The sequence below is a fragment of the Lissotriton vulgaris genome, chromosome 12 (genome assembly GCF_964263255.1).
Source record: "Lissotriton vulgaris chromosome 12, aLisVul1.2, whole genome shotgun sequence".
NCBI lineage: Eukaryota > Metazoa > Chordata > Amphibia > Caudata > Salamandridae > Lissotriton > Lissotriton vulgaris.
This window is the reverse complement of record NC_141700.1, coordinates 755,481,363-755,493,470: the sequence shown is the minus strand read 5'-3', so window position 1 is coordinate 755,493,470 and position 12,108 is coordinate 755,481,363. Positions and strand designations below refer to the sequence as shown.

At 50.3% G+C, this 12,108-nt stretch overlaps 1 protein-coding gene across 4 annotated transcripts in view; it reads left to right on the top strand.

Moving 5' to 3' along the window:
- The window catches only part of LOC147678599 (low density lipoprotein receptor adapter protein 1-B-like), a 73,938-nt gene extending 62,231 nt beyond the window's left edge, over positions 1–11,707 (top strand). For all 4 annotated transcript variants that reach the window (XM_086946052.1, XM_086946054.1, XM_086946053.1 and 1 more), the window contains exon 3: positions 6,837–11,707. In XM_086946052.1, coding sequence (XP_086802178.1) covers positions 6,837–7,045 — 209 coding nt within the window. In that variant the 3' untranslated portion in view covers positions 7,046–11,707. The remainder of the gene's footprint in view (positions 1–6,836) is intronic.
- The last annotated feature ends 401 nt before the right edge of the window (positions 11,708–12,108 follow it).

Sequence of the window (12,108 nt, the reverse complement as noted above, 5' to 3'; positions counted from 1 at the left end):
CACAATCTTAGCCTGCAGCGCCCAACCTCTACCTGTACTGCGACCAGCACACATCAGTGCCAGCACTGCACAATCTTAGCCTGCAGCGCCCAACCTCTTCCTGTACTGCGACCAGCACACATCAGTGCCAGCACTGCACAATCTTAGCCTGCAGCAGCCCCGCTGTTGCTGTACTGGGGCCGACACACAACCGTGCCAGTACTGCACAATCTTAGCCTGCAGCGCCCCACCTCTTCCTGTACTGCGACCAGCACACATCCGTGCCAGCACTGCACAATCTTAGCCTGCAGCAGCCCCGCTGTTGCTGTACTGGGGCCGACACACATCCATGCTAGCACTGCACAATCTTAGCCTGCAGCGCCGCACCTCTTCCTGTACTGCGACCAGACACATCCGTGCCAGCACTGCACAATCTTAGCCTGCAGCGCCCCACCTCTTCCTGTACTGCGACCAGCACACATCCGTGCCAGCACTGCACAATCTTAGCCTGCAGCAGCCCCGCTGTTGCTATACTGGGGCCGACACACATCAGTGCCAGCATTGCACAATCTTAGCCTGCAGTGCCCTCACCTCTTCCTGTACTGCGACAAGCACACATCAGTGCCAGCACTGCACAATCTTAGCCTGCAGCGCCCCACCTCTTCCTGTACTGCGACCAGCACACATCAGTGCCAGCACTGCACAATCTTAGCCTGCAGCGCCCAACCTCTACCTGTACTGCGACCAGCACACATCCGTGCCAGCACTGCACAATCTTAGCCTGCAGCAGCCCCGCTGTTGCTGTACTGGGGCCGACACACAACCGTGCCAGCACTGCACAATCTTAGCCTGCAGCGCCCCACCTGTTCCTGTGCTGCGACCAGACACACATCCGTGCCAGCACTGCGCAATCTTAGCCTGCAGCAGCCCCGCTGTTGCTGTACTGGGGCCGACACACATCCATGCTAGCACTGCACAATCTTAGCCTGCAGCTGCCCCGCTGTTGCTGTACTGGGGCCGACACACATCCGTGCCAGTACTGCACAATCTTTGCCTGCAGCGCCCCACCTCTTCCTGTACTGCGACCAGCACACATCCGTGCCAGCACTGCACAATCTTAGCCTGCAGCGCCCTCACCTCTTCCTGTACTGCGACCAGCACACATCAGTGCCAGCACTGCACAATCTTAGCCTGCAGCGCCCCACCACTTCCTGTACTGCGACCAGCACACATCCGTTCCAGCACTGCACAATCTTAGCCTGCAGCTCCTCACCTCTTCCTGTACTGCGACCAGCACACATCCGTGCCAGCACTGCACAATCTTAGCATGCAGCGCCCCACCTCTTCCTGTACTGCGACCAGCACACATCCGTGCCAGCACTGCACAATCTTAGCCTGCAGCTCCTCACCTCTTCCTGTACTACGACCAGCACACATCAGTGCCAGCACTGCACAATCTTTGCCTGCAGCGCCCCACCTCTTCCTGTACTGCGACCAGCACACATCAGTGCCAGCACTGCACAATCTTAGCCTGCAGCGCCCAACCTCTTCCTGTACTGCGACCAGCACACATCCGTGCCAGTACTGCACAATCTTAGCCTGCAGCGCCCAACCTCTACCTGTACTGCGACCAGCACACATCAGTGCCAGCACTGCACAATCTTAGCCTGCAGCGCCCAACCTCTTCCTGTACTGCGACCAGCACACATCAGTGCCAGCACTGCACAATCTTAGCCTGCAGCAGCCCCGCTGTTGCTGTACTGGGGCCGACACACAACCGTGCCAGTACTGCACAATCTTAGCCTGCAGCGCCCCACCTCTTCCTGTACTGCGACCAGCACACATCCGTGCCAGCACTGCACAATCTTAGCCTGCAGCAGCCCCGCTGTTGCTGTACTGGGGCCGACACACATCCATGCTAGCACTGCACAATCTTAGCCTGCAGCGCCGCACCTCTTCCTGTACTGCGACCAGACACATCCGTGCCAGCACTGCACAATCTTAGCCTGCAGCGCCCCACCTCTTCCTGTACTGCGACCAGCACACATCCGTGCCAGCACTGCACAATCTTAGCCTGCAGCAGCCCCGCTGTTGCTATACTGGGGCCGACACACATCAGTGCCAGCATTGCACAATCTTAGCCTGCAGTGCCCTCACCTCTTCCTGTACTGCGACCAGCACACATCAGTGCCAGCACTGCACAATCTTAGCCTGCAGCGCCCCACCTCTTCCTGTACTGCGACCAGCACACATCAGTGCCAGCACTGCACAATCTTAGCCTGCAGCGCCCAACCTCTACCTGTACTGCGACCAGCACACATCCGTGCCAGCACTGCACAATCTTAGCCTGCAGCAGCCCCGCTGTTGCTGTACTGGGGCCGACACACAACCGTGCCAGCACTGCACAATCTTAGCCTGCAGCGCCCCACCTGTTCCTGTGCTGCGACCAGACACACATCCGTGCCAGCACTGCACAATCTTAGCCTGCAGCAGCCCCGCTGTTGCTGTACTGGGGCCGACACACATCCATGCTAGCACTGCACAATCTTAGCCTGCAGCTGCCCCGCTGTTGCTGTACTGGGGCCGACACACATCCGTGCCAGTACTGCACAATCTTTGCCTGCAGCGCCCCACCTCTTCCTGTACTGCGACCAGCACACATCCGTGCCAGCACTGCACAATCTTAGCCTGCAGCGCCCTCACCTCTTCCTGTACTGCGACCAGCACACATCAGTGCCAGCACTGCACAATCTTAGCCTGCAGCGCCCCACCACTTCCTGTACTGCGACCAGCACACATCCGTTCCAGCACTGCACAATCTTAGCCTGCAGCTCCTCACCTCTTCCTGTACTGCGACCAGCACACATCCGTGCCAGCACTGCACAATCTTAGCATGCAGCGCCCCACCTCTTCCTGTACTGCGACCAGCACACATCCGTGCCAGCACTGCACAATCTTAGCCTGCAGCTCCTCACCTCTTCCTGTACTACGACCAGCACACATCAGTGCCAGCACTGCACAATCTTTGCCTGCAGCGCCCCACCTCTTCCTGTACTGCGACCAGCACACATCAGTGCCAGCACTGCACAATCTTAGCCTGCAGCGCCCAACCTCTTCCTGTACTGCGACCAGCACACATCCGTGCCAGTACTGCACAATCTTAGCCTGCAGCGCCCAACCTCTACCTGTACTGCGACCAGCACACATCAGTGCCAGCACTGCACAATCTTAGCCTGCAGCGCCCAACCTCTTCCTGTACTGCGACCAGCACACATCAGTGCCAGCACTGCACAATCTTAGCCTGCAGCAGCCCCGCTGTTGCTGTACTGGGGCCGACACACAACCGTGCCAGTACTGCACAATCTTAGCCTGCAGCGCCCCACCTCTTCCTGTACTGCGACCAGCACACATCCGTGCCAGCACTGCACAATCTTAGCCTGCAGCAGCCCCGCTGTTGCTGTACTGGGGCCGACACACATCCATGCTAGCACTGCACAATCTTAGCCTGCAGCGCCGCACCTCTTCCTGTACTGCGACCAGACACATCCGTGCCAGCACTGCACAATCTTAGCCTGCAGCGCCCCACCTCTTCCTGTACTGCGACCAGCACACATCCGTGCCAGCACTGCACAATCTTAGCCTGCAGCAGCCCCGCTGTTGCTATACTGGGGCCGACACACATCAGTGCCAGCATTGCACAATCTTAGCCTGCAGTGCCCTCACCTCTTCCTGTACTGCGACCAGCACACATCAGTGCCAGCACTGCACAATCTTAGCCTGCAGCGCCCCACCTCTTCCTGTACTGCGACCAGCACACATCAGTGCCAGCACTGCACAATCTTAGCCTGCAGCGCCCAACCTCTACCTGTACTGCGACCAGCACACATCCGTGCCAGCACTGCACAATCTTAGCCTGCAGCAGCCCCGCTGTTGCTGTACTGGGGCCGACACACAACCGTGCCAGCACTGCACAATCTTAGCCTGCAGCGCCCCACCTGTTCCTGTGCTGCGACCAGACACACATCCGTGCCAGCACTGCACAATCTTAGCCTGCAGCAGCCCCGCTGTTGCTGTACTGGGGCCGACACACATCCATGCTAGCACTGCACAATCTTAGCCTGCAGCTGCCCCGCTGTTGCTGTACTGGGGCCGACACACATCCGTGCCAGTACTGCACAATCTTTGCCTGCAGCGCCCCACCTCTTCCTGTACTGCGACCAGCACACATCCGTGCCAGCACTGCACAATCTTAGCCTGCAGCGCCCTCACCTCTTCCTGTACTGCGACCAGCACACATCAGTGCCAGCACTGCACAATCTTAGCCTGCAGCGCCCCACCACTTCCTGTACTGCGACCAGCACACATCCGTTCCAGCACTGCACAATCTTAGCCTGCAGCTCCTCACCTCTTCCTGTACTGCGACCAGCACACATCCGTGCCAGCACTGCACAATCTTAGCATGCAGCGCCCCACCTCTTCCTGTACTGCGACCAGCACACATCCGTGCCAGCACTGCACAATCTTAGCCTGCAGCTCCTCACCTCTTCCTGTACTGCGACCAGCACACATCCGTGCCAGCACTGCACAATCTTAGCATGCAGCGCCCCACCTCTTCCTGTACTGCGACCAGCACACATCCGTGCCAGCACTGCACAATCTTAGCCTGCAGCGCCCAACCTCTTCCTGTACTGCGACCAGCACACATCCGTGCCAGTACTGCACAATCTTAGCCTGCAGCGCCCCACCTCTTCCTGTACTGCGACCAGCACACATCAGTGCCAGCACTGCACAATCTTAGCCTGCAGCAGCCCCGCTGTTGCTGTACTGGGGCCGACACGCATCCGTGCCAGTACTCCACAATCCTAGCCTGCAGCAGCCCCGCTGTTGCTGTACTGGGGCCGACACACATCCGTGGCAGCACTGCACAATGTTAGCCTGCAGCAGCCCCGCTGTTGCTGTACTGGGGCCGACACACATCAGTGCCAGCATTGCACAATCTTAGCCTGCAGCAGCCCCGCTGTTGCTGTACTGGGGCCGACACACAACTTCGCCTGTACCCCTTTCTCGAAGACCTATTGCCAGGGCCACTGGAACTATGCTTCAGGTTTGACTAAATTATGCGGCAAGAAAAGCCAAATAATGCGCCACATTTTTTTGATAGTATTACTTCATTATTTTGTCATTTTTTGCATGCGGTAATACTGTCTGGGCAAAGTTTTCACCTCATTAGTAGCATTCGGACGAGCTAATACAGAAATAAGCAGCTGAAAGATGGCCGGCTAACCATTGTGATGGTCCTGCCACTGCGTGCGAACACATATCGCCACATTTTTAGTAACTTTTTATCTGTTTGAGCTAGAAACAATTATTTTTTGTTATAATATGCAAGTTATGCAGCAGAGGAGGGATGATGTGGCAAATCTGTAATTATGCAAGAAAGGCCATGGCCGCAGAATCGTATAATTTCAGTGGTCCTGCCTATAGCTGTTCTCTTACACCGCTGTCGCACACTGCTGACAACACCCCTCATTCCTCCCTTGGGAACCTTCCGGTTTTACACCACTAAAGCCACACACAGCCCATCACCATTTTCACCTCCTATTCAATATTTTGACTGGAAGCTCTGTGCATCCTTCTGACCTTAAGCCATTTAGGGCTCGTTGCATCCATTGCTGGCTGGTGTCAATGAAATCAGTGCTTTAATCAGGCACTTTTTAACACTGTTGTATGAGACCAGATTTGTGAGGTGGGAACTTGTGACAAGAATATTTGCGCTCGTTTGTTGTGTTGCATATTTTAATTGTGGTAGCATATGGGTTACTTTTTTGTGGCATTGTTTTTTCAGCCTCATTTTTTGCAGTATTGCTGCTTTGTATTGTTGTTGTGTCCCATTCTATTTTGCTGTGTTCCCTGTTATATTTTTGTGTTGCTATTGGGTTGTGTGTGTCCTCTATTTGCTGTCGACATGCCTATAAATACTGCTACATTTCTATCCAAAAACTGCACATTCTTTTAAAGTTCCAGTACAACTGTTTAACATTGTTTGAGGTGGTAAAATACCTCTGCCCCAGCCCCTCAGATGTTTGACAGCAGCCAATCGAAAACTAGGGGAGGGACCAGGCACTTCCATTGTCTCCATGCTTTAAAGGTTACTTTTTTTATTTGATGTTTTTGATGGCTCCACATTGTAAAGAAATAATTTGCAGGAACATAACTCCAACATCCATATTATTGCATTTAACATATTCTGTCTAACAAGTACAGAGTTCTTGCTGCTTGCACTTAGTGTGGGCGGATACACTGACACCGTCTGTCATGTAACAAAGCATTGCATTCTGGTAGTTGTAGTCTTTGCTTCCATTTGTAGTGACACGGTTTGCCACTCTTCCTTCCTTCCTTCTCTGAGTTTCTCATACTCCCTGTTCCTGGTTCTCATCTTGTTCTTTCACTCACTCCTCCCTTGCTTCTTGGGTTGCTCAGAGTTTTAACTCCCCTCTTCTCTTTGGGATTATTTAAGGTTCAATTCTCAGTCTCCTCCTGTTCTCTTTCTACACTCCATCCCTTGTTTCTACCATAGCTTCCTGCACTTTCCCATCACTTCTAGGCGGATGAGTCCCAGATTCTTGCTTCTCCTTATTCTAATGAAGCCTCACTTATTCCAGGTCCCAGATGCCACGCCACAAATCTAGCTCAGTGGGTTACAGCTGTGCTGCAGAGATTAGTGCATAACTCGGGGACAAGGCAGTTTCTGCATTAACATTTCTAGGTCATTAATAGGAGTGCAGTTGATTTGTATAAGAACAGCTCCTGGTGTGCCCATTCTTGGTATTACCTCACCCTTTTCATGTCTTCTGCAGATGGCACCTCAACGGAGGATGAAGATGGTGAGCGCTGCCAGTCGTTGGAGACCAGTGACGAAGAGGCGGAGAGCCGCATGCATGATGAGTTCCAGCGGAGGGTCTCGTCCCACTCGTTCCCCCACCGCCTAGACACCGGACGACATAGCCTGTCCGACCTGGAGGACGATGCCATGGTTCAACCGCACCTCCTGGGAGACAGAGACTAACTCCTGGGGTCCACCATACACATAACCTTTGACCTGCTGGGACAGGGACTTACTTGCTCCAAAAGCATTCCTCAAGGACCCAAATAATGGGCCATCTGATAGCTCAGTTTTACCCTTAATATTATTGGACAAACCGCCACGTGCCTTCAGGGGTCGGCCAGCGCCACGTGCCTTCAGGGGTCGGCCAGCGCCACGTGCCTTCAGGGGTCGGCCAGCGCCACGTGCCTTCAGGGGTCGGCCAGCGCCGCGTGCCTTCAGGGGTCGGCCAGCACTGCGTGCCTTCAGGAGATGGCCAGTGCCACGTGCCTTCAGGAGATGGCCAGTGCCACGTGCCTTCAGGAGATGGACAGCGCCACGTGCCTTCAGTAGGTGGCCGAAGCCTTCATTAATGGAGGGGAGGTCTCTGTCCAAAGAGTTGTAAATGCTTCATCTTCCAAAAGAGATCGCCTCTCATGGAAATGGAAACCCTCTTACTACATGTCGGGGAAAGGACATAGCGAGTGCTTGGAAACAAGAGCATGTCTGCTCTCTCTTGTTTGTTGGGGAGGGGAATGGATGTCACACTTCTATAGCAGGCCTCTGATTGTGAAAACGAGACCTGGTTCTCAATCAAACATGCCACTTCTCCTTTCTTGTGGGTGGGAGAACGTTCCAATTTGAGAGAGTTCTCTGTTCATGCCAAAAACAGTGTCCATTCTCAAACGCGGAGCCTCTTGGTATCGGAGAGGGTCTCTACTCTTAAAATAGTAAAGTTCAGCAACTCTCATTTAAGACCTCTTGTTTTGAGTGGACCCTAAGGGCCAGATTTATAGTGTTGTGCGGCCCTTGCGTCATGCAAGGTAACGCAAGGGCAGCCCAACACTAAAGTATATTTACCGAGCAATGCATGCGCTGCTTGGCAACTCTGGAGTCCTCTGCACTGGAGAGGCGTTGCATGGGTGGAGTGCGCGTGATCCCACCCGTGGATTGTGGTCCAGTCCCAGATGATTTACCATGAGAGGTAGTCCTAGGAATGCGACAAAATGCGAAGTCTTCCCAGAGGAGACGTTACAATGAGGAATATGTTTATTTTACCCTCTTTGTCCTCTTTCTACGTGTGCTGCATTCTGAAGCACGCGTAGAAAGAAGTCAAAGTCTCAGAGGATTGTTTTTGTGCAAGAAGGAGCATCTATCTGCCCAGCAACAATCCTGCCTACAATGCAGGCACCCTTGCACCTTGGCGCAAGGGTGCCTCCATTGGCACTAGACAACACATTGTGTGACAGTGCAATGAGAGGACAAGAATGTGCCATATAATGCCATACATGGCACATTCTTGCCCTCAACCTTTCACGCAACAGCCCCAGTTTCTAGAGTGAGACCTTTATTCATGTCCACTCTTGTTTGGAATAACTCTTGTTTTGGGAGTGGACATTTAGGGGGAGATTTACTAAGATTTTATGCCATGTTTGTGTCACAAAAGTGACCCAAATCGGCCAAAATCTTTTTCTTTCTGATATACTTCGCAGCCCGAAACTTGTTTAGTGCTAGAAATAATGTGAAAGTAACACGAAGCAGGCATAGCGCAGCTTTGCATTACAAAGCACCAAGGGGGCGTACCATGGATGGTGCATGGGCGTTCCCATGCAACCACCCAAGGTTTCTGACACCAAACCCTATTTGCTAAATGAAGTAGACCAGGTTTAGCGCCAGAAAACTGCGCCCTTTTGAAGTATGCACAAGAAAGGAGGATTGCTTTCATTTCTCCTTCCTTTTCTGACTTTGTACGTGTGCTGCACTTTACAGCACGCATACAAAGAGGTAAACGGGGTTAAGGTTAGTCTAAGCAAGTATTTTGTACTGAAAGGCTATCCTTCCAGTACAAAGCCTATGCTACACTCACGGAGACACCCTTGCACTATGGCGCCAAGGTGTCTCCGATTTCGGCACTGGTACTTGGGAAAGAGGAGGAGAGTGCCATATTTTTGTAAATATGGCGCTCTCCTCTCTCCTTTTCACACAGTGCAGCGTGGGATTTGCAGCTGCTGCTCAGCATGAATAAGTGTTAAATCTGGCCCTAGGTTTCTAGACGGTGGGGCTCTGTTCTTGCAAACAAGAACTTGTTGTTTATCAAGCAGGACTGCACTTGTTTTAGGTACGAACGTCTTTTTTTCTAGAAGAAACTACCTTTCTTAAAAATGAGTTTGGGCATCTGATGTTTTGTGAGTGGACTTCTAGTTTCATGAGGAGACTTAAAGAGGGTCCAACTCTTGGAAACAAGACCTCCCCCTCTTACATGCAGGACGCTTCTCTTTTTGTGAACAGCAATGCTGCCGCAAAGTGAGGAGTTTCTTGACCGACTGAGAACTTCGCTGATATTTAGTCTTGGTGGCTGAATCTCTCTGAGGTGCTGGCAACTTTTAATGGCCAACTAGTCAATGATTTCAGATGGGACCACTGGTCCAATAGTAGATTAGTAAAATAACCTAGCTGGGCTGGTCCCGGTTTCCCTCAGCCAGTATCTGTATTTCCATGACATGTTCGAACTTCGCCAGATCACACTAAGAATACAAGGAAGCGTTGGAAAGACATGATCCGGCTGCGCTGAACATGGCTTCCCACTCACCTTTGTAGCCTCTATTTTGAGAAGTCTTTGAACGCAAGCTGTGCATATTTTATTTTAATCAGTTATATATTTCACAAATTTAATTAATAATTATGAAGGTCGTCACATTCTCACAACCGCTCACATGTAGTGCCCCTGCCTCTAAACCAGACATTTACAGGACCTGATGGCTACCTATGCAGACTGGTAAACTGTGACCACGTCAAACACAGTTGACCACAAACTTTTATTTTAACTCAGTCATGCTGTGTTCTTCCGTGAGTGCTTAATTTCAGATCTTGCTTGGTGGAGGTCCCTGAGAATCAGTGCAATCCTGTGGGGTTGGATGAAAAGGGAGCCTAAATGGGAATTTCCCCCTACAGCTTAACTGATCTTGAAAAGTGTGCCATTGGTAGGGGTCATGCTCCTAACCAGGTGTGGTGTGTCCTTTCAAACACAAATACATCCCATCCCTTAAAGGCCCTCGAAAATGGCCCACATGTTTATAAAGTAAGCATAACTCACTCATGTGTTTGGAAAAGTAGATGTTTGTCACCATTCATCCAAAGGAGAAGTAATTAACAGTAAGAATTCCAACATCAAGCAAGGTCTTGAAAATAAGCACAGAACTGGGGCAGGGGTTTCGTTGTTTTTATGGTAAATATTATAAGCTTTTTATTATTGAAGAGGTCATGCTATGGTTTTATTGACAATGTTCTTATTATTGAAGATGCCGTGCTATTTTTTTTTACTAAAGATGTTACTCTGTTTTGGAGCCATGTGAATGCAAAGCCGGACATTAGTGCTGGATGCTAATGTCCATCGGTACTTTCTCTAATTAACAGAATCTCTTTTATCTTAACTTAAAACACCCCTTTCTTTCCTCTAGATCCTTCACTCATTGTATGCCCCCTTCAATCCCCACCTCACATTTTTTCTCCCAGAGTTCCCGTTATGGCCCTTGCATGGATATCGCTTTAGGCAAGTCAGAAATCTGTTTGTCCCTTGTCTGTCTTCTCCTCCATTAGCAGTTCCTAAAGCACTCAGACACATAGTTAGCACCTACAATGCGATGAACAGGGCTGAGCCACCAAATCAAGAATATGTCCAGAACATAATACCAATGAAACGTACCATCAGAACTAAGCGGACACCAGTCTGCGATGGAAATGAATCCTGTTGAAGTTACCCGATGATCGGATACTGCAACAAGGCCATACCAGTGGCAGAATGTACAGTGTACACAAGTCACTAACATGCAACTACTAACCCGTCTTCAACCACAAATCATTATGACTCCTGTGTAGCTCCTAGACCACTTAACAGAGCCGCTACCTTCCTTGATCAAATTGTTAGATATATCTGAGACACCTGAAGTTGTATCGTTCACGATCATTCCCACTTATCACTCACCACAAATCAGTCATTGCTGCAAAGCTTTGATTCTACATGTTAAACTTTCTTGTCTATTGAGTGTTTTTTCTGTACACTTTCATCATCCTTTTTTCACGTGTTTGAGTTTGTTTGTATTTTTCTCCAAAGAAGACATAGCATTGCAAGTTTTATTGTACCTGATTGCCTGTACATTTTTGGTACTATTTAAAAATATATATGTTCAAGCGAAGTCCCACCCTCCTTCAATTCCGTAAGCTTTTGAAAACCTGGCTGTTCACTCAATAGTCAATCAGCTCAGAGGCATTTACAAATAATTGGTTTACAGCGCCAAGACACCCACGGGTATAAGCAGCGCTTTAGAAATGTTAAAAATAAATAAATAAATAAATGATGTCAAAAAGCATATGAACCCAAAAGATAAAGCAGGTAAAACTTGCAACTGAAATGCATGATACATGACTGGCAATCTGAAAATCAGGCAAATGTACGTAGATATTAAATATCAGTATAAAAATGTTCAATTAAAAAAATCCCAACCATGTCTTTTGCCCGGGATGGAACTTGCGCCAAATAATAGTGTGATGAGTTGTGAACAGTCACAAGCTCTCCTCTCATGCTTCTGCAAGTATGTGAATTCACCTGCATTGTGTATAAAAAAAACACTTTAAATAAAAAAAAACAAGAATAAAGACTTTCTCGTTTGTCCCGTTTGCTTGCGGAGTCCCCGAGAACTCATTCAGAAGCACTCAATGCACATATTAAACTCACCTCGGCGCCTAGAGAGGATTCAGTGCACAGTAGGCACATTGGAAGATAATTTACTGCTAGTGTCCTACTTTTACAGCAGATAAGCACGGGGAGCTCCTGCACCTTCACATTTTGGAAGATCTAAGAGGACGCCAGAGCGGAGCCTGAAGAAGGGACAGTTGTAGGAAAGCGGTGCAAGGGTGAGGAGCGAGGACAGGAAATAGAACATTGGATGTACTTTGGCATTTGTGGGGGTTAGGTCTGGTTTGACCGCACCACTGTTTGTATGCCAGAGTGTTAAAAATCCTTTCAATACATTTTTTATAAAGTGGGCATT